This window comes from Ailuropoda melanoleuca, chromosome 16 (genome assembly GCF_002007445.2).
Source record: "Ailuropoda melanoleuca isolate Jingjing chromosome 16, ASM200744v2, whole genome shotgun sequence".
Classification (NCBI taxonomy): domain Eukaryota; kingdom Metazoa; phylum Chordata; class Mammalia; order Carnivora; family Ursidae; genus Ailuropoda; species Ailuropoda melanoleuca.
The window spans coordinates 7,404,307-7,420,856 of record NC_048233.1 but is presented as its reverse complement, the minus strand read 5'-3'; the positions used below and the strand labels follow the sequence as shown (position 1 = coordinate 7,420,856).

General features: G+C 46.2%; 1 protein-coding gene across 3 annotated transcripts; it reads right to left on the bottom strand.

Annotated features, from left to right (window-relative positions):
* Positions 1-6,428: 6,428 nt before the first annotated feature.
* Positions 6,429-16,471, bottom strand: COPS7A (COP9 signalosome subunit 7A). Of its 3 annotated transcripts, none has more exons than XM_034645352.1 (8): positions 16,295-16,451; positions 15,634-15,838; positions 13,881-13,956; positions 13,571-13,659; positions 12,233-12,435; positions 11,472-11,577; positions 11,160-11,311; positions 6,429-10,054 (listed from the first exon to the last, which is right to left on the bottom strand). In XM_034645352.1, the coding sequence occupies exons 2-8, from the start codon at positions 15,793-15,795 to the stop codon at positions 10,039-10,041; spliced, it is 804 nt and encodes a 267-aa protein (XP_034501243.1). In that variant the 5' UTR covers positions 15,796-15,838; positions 16,295-16,451; the 3' UTR covers positions 6,429-10,038. The 3 variants fall into 3 exon arrangements, with proteins under 3 accessions (XP_034501243.1, XP_002922281.1, XP_011227014.1); XM_002922235.4 differs by lacking the exon at positions 6,429-10,054 and adding an exon at positions 10,100-10,991 and having other exon boundaries at positions 16,322-16,471; XM_011228712.3 differs by lacking the exon at positions 6,429-10,054 and adding an exon at positions 10,100-10,991.
* Between the last annotated feature and the right edge of the window lie 79 nt (positions 16,472-16,550).

Genomic DNA, 16,550 nt, shown 5'->3' with positions numbered 1-16,550 from the left:
GGCTTAACCGCTGTGCCACCCAGGCGCCCCTTCTACTTTTTCTAATAGATATCTTGTCATGGTTTTAATCTGTATTTCCCTAGTGACTAATGATGTTGAGCGTCTCTTCACGTGCTTATTTGCCATCATTATAGCCTCTTGGATGAAGTGTCTGCGTAACTCTTCCTGCCATTTCTCAAAATTGGGCTGTTTATTTCCTTCCTGTTGAGTTTTGAGAGTTCTTTAAATATTCCGGTTAGAAGTCCTTTGTTAAATAGCATTTGCAAACAATTCTCTCCCATTCTGTAGCTTGTCTTTTTCTTTTTTTTAAAGATTTTATTTATTTATTTATTTATTTGACAGACAGAGAGATAGCCAGCGAGAGAGGGAACACAAGTAGGGGGAGTGGGAGAGGAAGAAACAGGCTCCCAGCGGAGCAGGGAGCCGGACGCGGCGCTCGATTCCAGGACCCTGGGATCACGCTCTGGGCCGAAGGCAGATGCTTAACGACTGAGCCACCCAGGCGCCCCAAGTGCTTGTCTTTTCCTCCTCTTCACATCTTCTTTTTCACCTTTCTCTTTCTTTCTTTCTTTCTTTCTTTCTTTCTTTCTTTCTTTCTTTCTTTCTTTCTTCTGACATCTTCTTTTTCAAAGCAAAAGTTGTAATTATGATGAAGTCCAACTTACCACTGTTTACTTTGTATCATATTTTGGGTGTCATATCTAAGAGCACTTTGCCTAATTCTGGATAACTGAGATTTTCTCCTATGTTATCTCTTACAAGCTTTATAATTGTGCATTTGATAGTTACATCTTTCTTTTTCTTGGTGAGGTTTGGTAGTTTGTGGGTTTCAAGGAGTTGGTCCGTCTCATCCGAGTTGTTGAATTTGTATGGGTAGGATTGTTTGTAGTATTTGCTTACTAACCTTTTAATGTCTGGGGGGGTGTAGTGATACCCCCCGTTTTATTCCTGATATTGGTATTTCGTATTGTCTCTCTTTTATTAATTTATTTTTTTAAAGATTTTATTTTAAAGTAATCTCTACTTCCAACATGGGGCTCGAACTCACAACCCCGAGATCAAGAGTCACATGCTAAAAAACAAGAAGAATGGTCTCATTCTCTACCAACTGAGCTGGCCAGGCATCCCTCTCTTTTTTTTTTAAATGAAAAAAAAATTTTTTGGTCAGGATGACTAGAGGTTTATCAATTTTATTGGTCATTTCAAACAATTAACTTTTGATTTCATTGATTTTTTCTATTTTTCTGTTTTCAATTTCATTAATTCATTTTTTAAAAAAAGATTTTTTATTTTAAGTAATTTCTACACCTAATGTGGGGCTCAATCTCACAACCCTGAGATCAAGAGTTGCATGGCCTACCAATTGAACCAGCTAGGCACCTCTAAACTTCACTATTTTTTTTTAAGATTTTATTTATTTATTTGACAGAGACAGACAGCCAGTGAGAGAGAGAGAACACAAGCAGGGGGAGTGGGAGAGGAAGAAGCAGGCTCATAGCAGAGGAGCCTGATGTGGGGCTCGATCCCAGAATGCTGGGATCACGCCCTGAGCCGAAGGCAGACACTTAACGACTGTGCCATCCAGGTGCCCCTAAATTTCACTATTCTGCTCGTCTGATGTTTTCCTTCTGCTTGTCTTGTGTTTATTTTTGTTGTTCATATACCTTCTCAAGGTAGAAGTATAGATTATTGACTGGAGACATTTCTTCTTTCCTAATATAAGTATTTGATGCTATAATTTACAAATATTTTATTTATTTATTTGTCAGAGAGAGAGAGAGAGAGAGAGTGAGCACAAGCAAGGGGAGCCGCAGGCAGAGGGAGAAGCAGGCTCCCCGCTGACCAAGGAGCCCGACGAGGGACTTGATCCCAGGACCCCGGGATCATGACCTGAGCTGAAGGCAGACACTTAACGGACTGAGCCACCCAGGCATCCCTGATGCTATAATTTTTCCTCAATTCACTGCTTTAGCTGCATCCCACATATTTTGATATTGTTTTTTCCTTTTATAAAAGATTTTATTTATTCATTTGAGAGAGAAGCAGAGAAAGCATGAGTGGAGGGGAGGGACAGAGGGAGAGGGACAAGCAGACTTCCCACTGAGTGCAGAGTTAGACATGGGGTGGATCCCAGGACCCTGAGATCATAACCTGAGCCAAAGTCAGACACTTAATCAACTGAGCCACCCAGGTGCCCCTGTATTTTCCTTTTTGTTAAGTTCACAATATTGTCTTACTTCTCTTGGGACTTCCTTTTTGATCATGTGGTTATTTAGAAGTATGTTGTTTAGTATTTGGAGATTTTCCTGTTATCTTTCTCTTATTGATTTCTAGTTTTAATTCCATTATGGTCAGAAAGCATACTTTGTATGACTTCAATCCTTTAAATTTGTTGAGGTTTGTTTTATGACTCAGGACATGATCTATCTTGGTAAATGTGCCATGTGTATTTGAAAAGAAATTATGATTCTGTTGTGTTGGCGAAATGTTCTATAAGTTTCAGTTAGATCCTATTGGTTAATGACATCATTCAGTTCTACATACTTCTATACATCTAATTTTGTTTACTTGTTCTGTTGGTTACTGGGAGAAGAGTTTTGACATTTTCAACTACAATTGTGGATCTGCCCATTTTTTTCTTTAATATCTGTCAGTTTTTGCTTTATGTATTTTGAAGCTCTGTAGTTAGATGCAGAGACATTTAGAATTATGTCTTCTTGGAAAAACCAAATTTTTTTATCATTATGTACTGTTCTTCTTGATCCCTGGTAATTTTCTTTGCTCTGAAGTTAATTTGCCTGTTATTACTATAACCAGTACAACTTCCTTTTCATTAGTGTTTTCATGGTCTATGTCTTCCCATCCTTTTACTTTTAATCCATCTATTTTATACCTAAAGTGGGTTTTTTGAAGGCAGCATACAGTTGGATCTTTCATGGTTTTCAAAATCCATTTTGATAATCTTTTAATTGGTGTATTTAGGCTACTAACATTTAATATAAGTATTAATATGGTTTAATTTACTTCTATCATTTCTTTATTCTGTTTGGTCCTGTTTCTAATTCAGCTATCTCCACTTTCCAGCCTTTGTCTGAATTTTATGTATTTGTTTATTTAAAAGATTTTATTTATTTGAGAGAGAAACCACACTTACACAAGCAGGGAGGAGGGGCAGAGGGAGAGGGAGAAACAGACATCATGCTGAGCAGGGAGCCCCATGTAGGGCTTGATCCCGGGACCCTGAGATCACAACCTGAGCCAAAGGCAGACACTCAACCAAGTGAGCTGCGCAGGTGCCCCTATTTGGATATTATTAGATATAAAGTATTCTACTTCTTTTCCCACTACGTTTTTCTTTTACTTTACTTTTCTTTCTTTTTTTTTTTTTTTTTTAAGTGGTTGCCCTGGGGCAGGAATGGCAAGCTTTTTCTGTAAAGGGCCAGATAATATGTTAGGCTTTGCAGGTCACACAATGTCTGTTGCAACACTCAACTCGTGCTGTAAACTGGTGCAGCCACTGTGGAAAACAGTATGGAGGTTCCTCAAAAAGTTAAAAATAGAGCTACCCTATGACCCAGTAATCACACTACTGGGTATTTACCCAAAAAATCAAAAACACTAATTCAAAGGGACACATGCACCTTTCTGTTTACTGCAGCGTTATTTACGGTAGCCGAACTATGGAAGCAGCCCAACTGTCCATGACAGACGAATGGATAAGATGTGGTATATATACAATGGAGTATTATTCAGCCATAAAAAAGAATGAAATCTTGCCATTTGTAATGACAAAGATGGGGCTAGAGAGTATTATACTAAGCAAAACAAATCGGAGAAAGACAATACTCATATGTGGAATTGAAGAAACAAACCAAATGAGCAAAGGAAAGAGAGAAAGAGAGAGACAGAGACAGAGAGGCCAAGAAACAGACTCGTAACTATGGAGAACAAACTGATGGTTACCAGACAGGAGGTGGGTGGGGGGTGGGTGAGGAGGCTTAAGGGGTGCACTTATCAAGCTGAGCACTGAGTGATGTATAGAATTGTTGAATCACTCTATTGTGCACCTGAAACTAATATAACACTATATGTTATCTATACTGGAATTAAAAAACAAAAAACAAGCAAAGAAGAATCCCCAAACCACCCTCTGGTGCTGTGGTGTGAAAGCAGCCACAGATAATGTGGAAATGAGTAAGCTATCACTATGTTCCAATAAAACTGTATTTACAAAAACAAGCAGTGGGCTGGTTCTGGCGTGTGGAGTGTGGCTTACTGACACTTCGTCTAGGGATTATAAAATACACACTTACCAGAGTCCACTCAGAATCTGTACTTCACCTCTCCAGGTTAAATGTAAGCTTTACCATCACATTAGTTCCCTTCATCGTCTCTCCTTTATGTTGTAGTTGTCAAATGTATTACATCCACAAATGCTGGAAACCCCATCATAGTTTTATAACTTTTACTTTCAACTGTTATAAACATTTTAAAGAATTTAAGAGAACAATCTATATTTACCATTTGTTTCTCTTCCTTCTTGATGTCCCATTTTCTCAGTTACCATTTTTCTTCTGTCTGAAGAACTTTCTTTAGCATTTCTTTTATTATTTAAGAAAGATTTATTTGAGAGAGCGAGCGAGTGAGCAAGCAAGCAAGGGGAAGGGCAGCGGGAGAGGGACAGAGAATCCTGAAGCAGACTCCCTGCTAAGCACAGAGCCTGTCACGGGGCTCCATCTCTTGACCCTGAGATCATGACCTACCAAAATCAAGAGTTGGCCACTTAACCAACTGAGCCACCCACATGCCCCCTTCAGCATTTCTTCTAAAGCAGCTCTGCTAGTGACAAATCCTTATACTTCCCTTCACGTAAGGATGTCTTTATTTTACTTTAATATCTGAGTGACATTTTCACTGGATATAGAATTTTTTTAAAGATTTTATTTATTTACTTGAGAGAGAGATAGAGCATTAGCAGGAGGAAGGGCAGAGGGAGAAGCAGCCTCCCTGCTGAGCAGGGAGCTTTTGGGCTCAATCCCAGGACTTCAAGATCATGACCTGAGTTGAAGGCAGATGCTTAACTGGCTGAGCCACCTAGGCACCCCCATTGGGTATAGAATTTTGAATTGACAGCTTCCTTTCAGCACTGTAAGCGTGATTCCAGTTCCTCTGGCTTCCATAGATGTGACAAGAAATCCGCAGTAATTGGAGTCATCGTTCCTTTATATGAAATCAGTTGTTTTTCTCTAGATGTTCTTTGGGTATTTTTCTATGTCTTGTATTTTCAACAATTTGATTATTATGTCTGGTCATAGATTTGAGTATATTCTGTTCACCAGGCTTCTTGAATCTGTGTTCGTCTTTTGCCAAATTTGGGACCATTTTATCCATGATTACTTCCAGTAATTTTTCTATTTCATACTTTTTCTCCTCACCTTCTGGGACTCTGTTGACACAAATGTTAGATCTTTTGGTCTTGTCCCACAGGTCCCTGAGATTCTGTTTCATTTTGTTTATCTTTTTCATTTGTTTAGATTGCATAATTTATATTGACTATCTTCAAAGTCACTCCTCTGTCATCTCCATTCTGCTACCCAGTGAATATTTTATTTTGGCTACTCCTACTTTTCAGTTCTAAAATTTCCATTTGACTTTTCCTTAGGTCTTCTATTTCTTTGCTAAAACTTTCTGTCTTACCATTTGTTTCCAAAGCACTCTCTCTTTCTTCTTCCAGTATGGTTACACTATTGCTTTGAAATCTTGGCTTTAAATTCCAGCATTGCTGTCATTTTGGGGTTGGTTATCTTTTCCCTGGAGAGTCCTTTGTATGCTGGGTAATTTTAGATTGTATCCTGGATATTTTGAATATTGTTTGAGACTCTGGACTTCATTAAAACCCTCATGGGAATGTTTTTTGTTTTAGCAGGCAATTGACCAGGTTTGGTTCAGGCAGCAACCTACCTTCTTTGCATTGTGGTTCCAATGTCAGTTTTTCAGTTTGTGGTGCTATCTACATCAGTCCTGTATGTGTGCCATCCAGTAGTCAGTCAGACCTGGACACTGGTCCACCCTGTAGCTCAATTCATAAAGCTTTGGTAAGATGGTTAAGATCAGACCCATGCTTGTGCAGCTTTGAGTTGAGCCCAGGAGTTCACACACAACTCTATGGGACTCTTGATTGCCCAACTCTCTGGGATCTCCCTGACACTTTCATTCTCTGGGTCTTCCTTTCCCAATCCTCTGGCCAAAAAAAAAGGGGGGGTGCTTTAGTTTCCCTTCTCCGCTGAGCGTTTCCCACTATGTGTCTGGGCTAAGCCATCATGAGAACAAAGGAAGGAAAAAGCAGAGAGATTTGCCTCATACTTTTTTTTTTTAAGATTTTATTTATTTATTTATTTGACAGACAGAGAGACAGCCAGTGAGAGAGGGAACACAAGCAGGGGGAGGGGGAGAGGAAGAAGCAGGCTCTCAGCGGAGCAGGGAGCCCAGTGCGGGGTTTGCCCTGAGCCAAAGGCAGACGCTTAACAACTGAGCCACCCAGGTGCCCCTTGCCTCATACTTCTGAGGCCCCAGCTCCCGTGGTAGAGGAATTCTCCCTCGGTTTTCAGTGCCCGGCCAGCCACTGTTGCTCTCGTCATACTGCTGTAGCTACACGACCATGCTACTGCCTGGGGCTAGAGGTGGAAGAGGAGGAAAAAAGAAAAACAATAGGAGAGTCCCCTATTCTCTGACCCTTAGGAGTCCCTTTCCGGGTCCTCAGACCAACAACAGACGGCTCCAAGAGGAGCTCTTTCACACCTGATGTATGCTTCCGGGTTTGGGGTCCCCTTTGAGTCCATTCTGGACAATAATGGAGGGGGACGGATGGCAAACTCACCACTGGCTTTGTGGAACTTCAAATTCTGGTTTCTTTCTCCCTGCTACCATTGACTTCTCTGAGATCTCAGATAGTCACCGCATGCATTCTGTCCAGGAACACTGTGGAGTGACGGGGGCTGGGGTGCACCTACTTCACTTATAATCTGTGTGGTCCTGAACAAGTTACATAACCTCTCTGAACCTCTTCTGTCATCTTTAGAGGAGGATAATAGTGGTATCAAACGCAAAAGTTTGTCGTGTGGATTAAACGAGTTTATGTATGTAAAGCACTTAAAATAATGCTTGACTATAGTAAGCACTTAATATTAGTCTTAAACTATCATAAAAAGATTGGACAACAAGATAGTCAAAAAGACAAAAATCATGCAAAACTCCAATGCCAAGAGGTATAACATACACATTATGGTTATATTATTTCAGATTTTTCAATCAAGATGTATTTACCAATTCATTGAATAGACAAATGAACACTTAAGCATAGAATCATATTCCCTGCCTCATTCCCCAAATTATGAATGCTTCTTAGGGGAGAGGCAGTAGGTCACAGGATGAAACCTTTCTGCCACCAGGTGTTCATTACACTCTTCTTCCCACCCAAAATGCTCATCCTCCCTCCCTTTGTCAGGTTAACTGCCACCTGGGCTCCTAGTTTCAGTTGAAAGGTCACATCCTTGAAGAAGGCTTTCCTGACCGCAGGTAAGATGGAGATCCCTATGTTAAATGCTTCATGTCACCCTATACTTCTTAGCACTTATCACACTTTTAATTACTTAACCATATACTTAAGAACCTCAAAGGATGAGACAGCCCTCTCTTGTCCTGTACTCAAAGCTTCACCTTTGCACATCCTTCTCTTCCAGATGGTGACCCTGGGCCTCTGTACCCGTCCTCCAAGGCCCTGCAGTAGAAGCCTTTTCAGCTGATCCAAGTTGGCACTAATCTGGGCAAGTCTGCTTATATAAATGGGACTTCTCAGCTCAGAGCTGAGTCAATGAGGACAGTGAAGGCATATTTCTAGTCCACATCCTGGAGATTCTAATTCAGTAGGAACTGGGGTCCAGGAATATGCATTTTCAAAAGCTCCCCTGATGTTCCTGAAGCTGGTGGCCCACAGAAATACTGCCTGTGGTAGGAAACTTCCAATATGGCTTCCAATGATCCCTGCCTTCTGACGGTCACTAAGCTGGAGCTGGTGACTAGTAAGCGTGATGGGATACCTCTTCTGTGATTAGGTTACAAGACTGATTTCTGCTTTCCTGATGTGGTGTCTCTGGCTCTTGCTCTGATGGAGGGGGCTACCTGGGCTGCCTCTGACCAACAGCCAGCCCAGAAATGAGGTCCTCAGTCCAGCCACCTCTGAGGTAGTGAACCCCACTGATACACTGAGTGTGGTTGGAAGGAGGTCCTTCCCATTGGAACCTTGAGATAACACGGTTCCAGCTAACACTTTGCCGCCTTGTGAGAGACCTGAGGCAAAAAAGTGTGCCCACATTCCTGAACCACAGAAACTGAGATAATAAATGTGTGTTTTTAAGCCACTAAATTTCAGGGTAATTTTGTTACACCATATTAGATAACTCATACACTAACTGCCCAAAGCTCCCGTCTATCCATCCACGTTGGAAAACACATCTGAACAGAGAATTGCCGATCTCTCTTCAACAGGATTTCATGAATACTGACCGCAGACACTTGTCTTTGCTCTTCCTGTGCATAAACATGTATGCCAGTCCAGTCGCTGTTTTTAGTTGCAGACACTTTGGCTTAGTTTTTTAAGTGTCCCTGGTTGGGCATGAGCGCTGAATTCTCACGAAGGCAAGTCCTCTTCCTCCTCCTCTTACCGTAGTGGTCCAGCCCTAAGACCACATAAGACTGGTGTACATCAGGGATCAGCGTGTGAGAGTGCTCCAGATTCTCGGTCAGAAATATTCTGCTGCCCTGAGCTTGGTTATACATGGAATCCCTAAATCCTGAACGAAGTTTCGTGGTCAAAAACTGAGCCCCCGAATCACCTGCTCCCCCTTCTTCATGCCTTGGTAGCCAAGAACCCCGTCTTTCTAAATCAAAGACAAATCGAATTTGTGTGTCCTCAGGGACATGTGTATGGTCTCCCTCCCTCTCTGGGCGTTAAGCCAGACAGTCCTAGCTCAGCCCACAGTTAGACTCTGGAGCCATCCACTGAAGGCCGGAGCTAGAGAGCTCAGAGAGGTTATGGAGCCGTTAGCTGGAACTCGCTTACAAGCAAACAGGATACTACTAAGTTCAAGTGAAAAGTTAGGGCAGGGGCAGAGGGAGGGGGGACAGGTTCAAAGTGCCAGGAATTAGCAACTTCTCCACATTGGAGGGTGTGGGAGGAAGAAGGGGTTTACTGCAGAGGTAGAGACTGAGAACCAAGATAAAACAGGCTCAACAAGCTCGTCAAGGGCAAAGCTAAACCAAGAAGCCAGAGGTGTCAACTCCTGAAGTAGGGCCCCAGAAAGCCTCCACCGCCCCCTCAAAACAAGAGGCTCGCCCAGCCCACTTTTAATCAAAACCTCAGGATTCCACCCCACTTTCTGGTTCTGTGACTGAGACCTTTAGCCCCTGTAAAGAGTGGTCTGTGCTAAATCTCCACCTAGAGAAAAACAATCTCTGGAAAGCAGCTCAGTCAACACTGGGACCCTCAGGAGGCAACCGCTTCCCATGCAAGTTGGGGGGGGCGTCAACTGTCCTTTACACTAGAGCTTCCCAATTCTAAAGCGTGCACAGCAGTGCACTAGACCAAGGAGACCCATCCACCCAGCGCGGGAAGCTCTGCCTTGGACAGTGGACAGGAGCCTGCTGCTGCTTACTGCAGATCTCAGAGTTCTAGGTGGTTCTGATGAGAGAACTGAAGGTTATTATCAACTCTTCCCCCTTATAATTCTGTAAGAAGGCAGGCGACAGGCTGCAGCCCAGCTCCTTGAGAGCAGGGCCAGTGACAGTCATTCTGCATGTCCGGCGCTTTGCACATGTTGGCACTCAGGAAGTATCCGCTGCTTCTGAACGAGTGCTGGGATACTGAGCAATTTGTCCAACATCCCACGACTCAAGATCTAGGTCTCCTGGCTCCCAGGCCGGGACTCAGCACCTAGTATCTGGTTCTCTTCTTTTTCCAGCACTTTGCTTCAGAGTGGATGGTCAATGAGCCTTCTTCCTATCCACAAATATCAGAGACAGAAGATACCCATTTCCGGGCATGTTTGTAGATAGACTTCTCATAGATTTATTTCTGTTTCATGTTATATATAGATACATGTATATATACTTTTTTTTTTTTTTTTTATACAATCTATATCCCCTTCCCTTCCCCACCAAACTCACAAAAGGAAGTATAAATCCTTCCAGGATTGCCATCAGGCTTTCCAAGATAGCCAGATGGCTAAGAAAGAGCCATCTCTCAACATCTCAAGAGACAGCTGCCCTTCTTCGGCTCTGGGGTCATTGAAGCAGCAGCATTCCCAGGACCCAAGGGGAGAAGAGAGGAAAGGAAATAACTGTAGTGTGACAGGATTCTAGGATGAAAGTGTCCAGTGACTCCTAGAACGGCAGACTGGCTCCCAGAATTCTCCGGGTGGGAATAAAGGTGGAAGCGCTATGGCTCTTCGGATGCTGCCCAGATAGGCTGGGGGTAACAAGTACAAATCGGGGCTTAGGCATGCAGGGTTGGGGTGGTAGGAGAAAAAACACACGTGGGTTATGCTGGAGAAGTAGCAGCCCCACCTACTCCATGACATGTAATAAACAGGAATGGACGCTGGCCCCCCCTTCTAAGAAACAAGGAGAGAGCACGGCAGGGACAGGGAGGGAGACAATGGGACACATAATAAAGTCACATAAAGCAAAAGTACCAACAAAAACATGACTTGTACTTGCCTCCTCCCTAGAGAAGGTATGATCTATGCTTGGGCGTCGGGGAGAGAAGAGGGAGGTTAAGGGTCATGAACCTAGGATTATCAGCTGGCCAGGGGCACAGGAAGGCTCTCTGAGGACTCCTAAAGGACAGGCAGGCAGCTAGGACCCCGCATTCCCCAGGGAAGAAACGACAGTCCCTTCAGTTCGACTTGGACCAAATCTTGGCGCTCCCTCGGAGCCTGGCAAGGGGAAGAGAGAGAGAGAGGCTGCAGGGAATCCCCTCACCCCTGCGGGCTCCCCCCACTGTCTACCCCCATGTGAATGACTAAAGGGGGTGAGGACAGCCAGACCTCTGAAGTAACAGCAGGACACCCCGGAAGCAAGCGGCTCCTGCCACACTGGCTCACCCCTTGCCCTTCGAGGCTTTCTTGCTGGGCTGGCGCTGGCTGGTGCCGGGGGCGGGTTCCCTCAGCTCAGTCAGGTGCTGCTCAGGGTCCTGAGACGTTGCTGCGGCGGCGGCGGCTGTGGTGACTTTAATGGTTTTCTTAAGGTTGGCGACCTACCCGGATGAAAGAAATAGGGGATAAGGAAAAGTCCCGGAATCGCGAGTCCCTGCCTACCTCATCTGCTTGCTATAGCCACGGTCCCAACCCCTCTGCACAGGACAACTGGCCCGGGCTGCGAGAGCCTGGGTCCGTCCCGATCCCTTGCCTGCTCACCTCGCTCTCGATCTGCTGCTTCAGGCCTAGTTGCTGCTCCTTGTGCTGGTTGGCGCGGCTCACCTGCTCCTCAATGCCTGACAGCACCACCTCACAGCCCACACACCTGTGAGAAGCAGGAGATGTGTCAGCAGGAGGAGGCCGTGATCACACGCTCACGAAAAACAGGCTCAGAATATCCTGCACCCAAACCCTCGTCTGAGTTAGGAACCGTCGCCAGGGCCCCTGGAAACCACGTGCAACCATAGTCCCAGGGGCCACAAAGACACTGGGGCCAGGGGGCGGGGAAGAGAGGAATGGGAAGTGCCTGGAGTAATGTGCAACATGTGAGGAGGAACTAAAACAACACTGGGCAGATGCTGGAGAGAAAAAAAGAAGAGGTATATTAAAGTTAGACAAGAACACAAAGAGAAAAATGGAAGTGGAAGAGACCCATGGCCTATAGACAGTGCTGCTTCCAGACGGATGGGATGAATCCAGCTCAAGCCAAGTGAGGGTCCAACATCGCAGTGAGGATCCTCTCAAGACTACTGCTGCCCACCTCCCCCGTTACTATGCCAAGGACACTGCTTCCGGCCTCCTGCCCCGCAGGCCCTCCTCTGCTCCCTTCTGCCCTCAGAAGCTTTTGGAGGAATGAGCTCATCTTCCTTCATCCTCTGGGGATCCCCCTCCACAGCACAGCACAGCTCTCGCCCTCCAAAGCCCCTCCCCCCTTTCCTGGAGGGGGAAGAGAAGGAGCAGGGCCAGGACACTGGTCTCACCACTCCTGCAGGGTTCGAGCAATGGCACTGAGGTCCTGGCGCTGGATGTCCCGCCCAATGCTGTAGTCCACCTCCAGCCGCTGATTGCGCTGGTCCAGGGAGCCGCGGAGCACGTCAGCGTACACCGCCTCGATGACAAGGTCTTCCAGCTGCCGCACGTTACGCAGGGCGAGGGCCTCCAGCAACACCGCATATGGGATACACTGGGGTGCGGGGAGGTCGGGCTGGGATTTGTGAGGTTCCACCGCAGAGAAGGGCTTCCAAGATTCTTCCCTCCTTCCCCACCCTGCCTCGGCTCCCCTGCCCACTCTCCACTCCCGCTCGTAAAGGACTGCCTCTAAAAGGCTGGTTTGAAGGCAAAATAAGTGAAAGTACTGTCCCCTGAAAAATATATCCCGAGAAGGATAACCGCAAATAAGATAGAAGATGTACGTTCCCCTACCACCCTTCACCTCCGGCCCCAGAGAGGGAGTGACACCAGCCAAAGGCGCCAATCCTCTGGCCGCCGCGCAGGACCGCGCACAGACCTTGGTCCAGACAAGACTGACGTAATGGGAGCAGGTGGTGGGGGAGGGGGCTGAGCTACTGTTTATCATTTATACCCCGAGGCCCCTCATGACAGAGAGCCTGGTTTAGGTAAAATCATGAGGACCCCAGGAGTGTTGAGTAAGTTGAGAGGATGTAGGTGGTTGGAACCTAACTGGAACTACAGAAATACTTCTGGGTTATACACTTCTGACTCTAGCAAATAGAAGCCTAGCACTTTGCCAGAAGAGAGAGCCTTGTTCCCACATCTGAAAGCCGAGGCCGTTTATGTGGGACTTTCTTTTTACTTTTTTTTTTTAAGATTTTTATTTATGTATTTGAGAGTGAAATAGAGTGTTCACACGCATGCATGACAAGCAGACTCCACGCTGAGCAGGGAGCCCAGGGTGGGGCTCGATCCCAGGATCCCGGGACCATGACCTGAGCCAAAGGCAGATGCTTAACCGACTGAGCCACTCAGGCGTCCCTGTGTGGGACTTTCTATAGCGAGGAGCAAGGTGCCTGCTAAACAACTGAATGGCATCCTGGTTGCTATTTTGACCCAAAATGCAAAAAAACGTTGAATGAAAAACAAAAACAAAACAGAAAATTCAGAGAATAATATTCAGCCTGAAAAGCTGCAGGTAGGGAAGTTTAGATACAGACCTCAGAGGGACATGAGGGTGGGGAAGGCGGAAGAGTAACAGTGTGGGCAAAGGCTGTCTGAAGGCAAATTCCCTTCAGACAGGCCCTTCGAAGGGACATTTCTCTTTGGCTCAGGACTGGGTAGGGTGGAGGGGGACTGTCACTCACCTTGACTTTGGCAGCCAGGGTGACAACTGATAGGTGTCGAAGTTTATTCTTCTGAGCCTCTGTGAGTGGGGGAAGATTCCGGGCTTCAGCTAGGAAAAAAGGACAAAGCATAGGAATTCCTGATTACACTTTTGTGGGAAGCCCTAGCCTCCTTCCCTTAGCCTTTTTTTTTTGTTGTTCTCCATGCCAATTCAGGTCTTGACCCTGACCCTGTGTAGCCCAAGAGGGTTTCCCAGGAATTTCTTCTAGTCCTTCCAGAAATTGCCCTTCTCCCACCTCCACTACTCCAGAGCTCCAGCCCTCTGGTTACCTAAGTAATCAGCATATGTCCCGTAAGCAAACACTGTGAGCAGCCGGAATGTGGAAGCGAAGTCACTCTCAGCCAGCTGCAAGAATATGAAGGAAGAGGTGACAGGACGGGCCTCCCTCCAGCTTCCCAGCCTCACTCCGTTTTGAATTCTACTTTCTGGCTGCATCTTTCCCCTCTCCCATTGGCTCTCCCAGCTCACTGAAAGGACTTCTCTGCCTCTCTGGTTACTCTCCCCATTGGAAGGCCTCATTTCCACCTCCAGGCCCTTATTTACACTACCCCTGCCCCCAATCCACCATGCCCTCTTCCTCCATACATCTTCATTCTTAGCCTAAATTCGGAATTGAGTAATGTGTGTGGGCACGCGCACACCCAGACATTGCAAATTGTGTTTTGGTCCTTAGAGTGTGTTTAGTATTTCTGAATTTGAATATCATTAGGCAATCTGCTGTCCTTGACAATTCACCAAAAACTCCTGCATGAGCCTCACTCATCTCTGATAGCTGCATGGTCTCAGCAGGTGCTGGAATTTGTGGCCTCTGCGTCAGACCTGTAGCACCCAAGAGGCTTCATCACCCAGGCCAGCTCACCTAGATCTCATCTCCTATCACTGATCACTCAATCTGGCACTTAATCGATCAAATCCTTAGGTTGTTACCCAAGAATATGTTTCTTTCCAATAAGATTGCAGACCCAGGCCCTGGTATCCCACCCACTACAGTCTAGCAGAGCTATGCATATATTTGGCTCTCAATAAATACTTGCTAAATAGGTAATTTACACATCCACATCCATTCATCTTATCTCTGCAACTGGAATATAAGTTTCAGAAGGGTAATAAGCACTGTGTCTTATACTTTTCTGGTATTCCCAGATGACTAGCAGAGGGATAAAATAAGCACCCAATAAATGCTTCTTTTTCTTCACCTTAATGGACCCTCTTTAGTTCCACTGCAGAGGAAAGCACGGAAAGAAGGCAGCCAGAGTGTTCCCCATATACAACAGAGTGATCCCCAAAGGCTAAATCCATTGACGCAGTCAATCACTGCCCTCAAAAACCTAACACAGTTTGCCCACATCCCAATGCCATAGCATCTCAGGACTTGGGCTGGTGTCATACATTTTGGTGTTTCAGCCACTCGAGACTTTAAACTCTTTACTCTGCCACTTCAATGTGAACAGTTCTCTCTGCTGTGTTCCTAGCAACTTCCCACATGTCTTTGGGGGAAAAGACACCTTCTAACACTTCTAGACAGTTATCTAACTTAAGTGAATTAACAAAGAGTACAAAGTGGAGAGAGAAGGGTATGCCAATTTCAGGTTCGTTCCTTCCATTTGTACTGAACTTTATGCTGCCCATAATCTGACCTGATTTCTATAACTGACGGTGAGGGGCGGTTATTGGCTCCAATTTTAAAAGAGAAAACAGAGGTCCTAAAGTAAAAGCGACCTGATCAAGGCGACAGGATTTTATTAAGAGCTACTACATTGGCGGAGACAGGCTGGAATCAGATCTCCTTTTCTGAATCACATGATCTTCTGCTTAAAAATGAAAAACAGTGGGTTTTACAGATGATTCATCACCAAAGGAAAGTAAGAGGTTTACTTGCCTACTTATTTTTGCCAGCTGCTAATTAATCATCATCTTATTCTTGTTCAACTGAATGGATATGGAGTTGCAAATGAGCCCTGCCCTCCCATTCTCAAATTCAAACTTAGCCCCAAGGGTGGGCTTTCCAGGCCAGGAACCCACCTCTCTAACATTAGGCATATCCAGCAGTTCCCCAAACACGTAGACACCAGGAGCCTCCAGCACCTGGTGGATGAGTGTGGCCAGCGCTGCCCCCTTGGCCGACTTGGCCAGGAGCAGAAATTGCTCCTGGTTCTGCCCTGTCACCTTCACCTCGGCACTCATGGCTGCACTGAGCTGGGGGGACCTGGGCTCAGGATATCTGGAGCTGCAAGGAAAGAGAATGTGAAGCTGGAGGTCCCTGAACCCTGGGAGGGCAGGAAGCACAGGGGCCAGGGGCTGGATTGCAGAGGCACTGAGTCACTTCTGCAAATGAGGAATGAGAGATGGAGCAGTCTCAAACTCGGATCTAGAAATCCTAAAATCGGCCACTTTGATGGAAGCCTGGCTGAGACAGGGTTGCCACGCCCCCTCCCCCATCCCTAGGTCTGATCCCAAGCCCCACCACGTGCACCCCATTGAACCCCAAGGCACAGGATGTAGTGGGGGAAGGGCTGTCACATGGCGTCCACCCCAATAACAACGCTCCCTCATATTTCCATGGTGCCCCGCAAGTGCCCCCAACCACGTGACCTCACCCTCACGACCCTTCCAAGTGGCTCCGCCCCCTCCCTTAAAGAGGCCGCCCAGGGACCGTGGGCTCTCGGCGACTGCCCCGTCGTACCCTGGGTCAGACTCTGCGGGCCGCTACCTGGAAGCTTCGTCTTCCAGCACACCGGGCGGGGCCGCCGCTCCGTCACCTCCGGCAGCTGTTCCGAGCCTTTCCTGCCACCTCCCAGCGGAGTCGCTCTGGCCAGTAAACTCTATGGCTGGCTTCCGGGTCGTACTTCCGCTCTTGCGAGGCCGGTTTCGGGCGGGCCATGTCCCTCCCTCGCCTTCCGACGGCTGAAGCGCCTGCAAGCGCCAGTCATTCTATTCTT

What these genes read in the sequence shown, in the direction of transcription:
- COPS7A (XM_002922235.4), bottom strand. Translation starts at nt 15,795, where the DNA reads ATGAGTGCCGAGGTGAAGGTGACAGGGCAGAACCAGGAGCAATTTCTG. An exon ending in ATATGCCTAATGTTAGAGAG is followed by an intron (nt 13,957 to 15,633) that starts GTGGGTTCCTGG and finishes ATATTCTTGCAG; the next exon opens with CTGGCTGAGAGTGACTTCGC. An exon ending in AGCAGCAGATCGAGAGCGAG is followed by an intron (nt 11,312 to 11,471) that starts GTGAGCAGGCAA and finishes TCATCCGGGTAG; the next exon opens with GTCGCCAACCTTAAGAAAAC.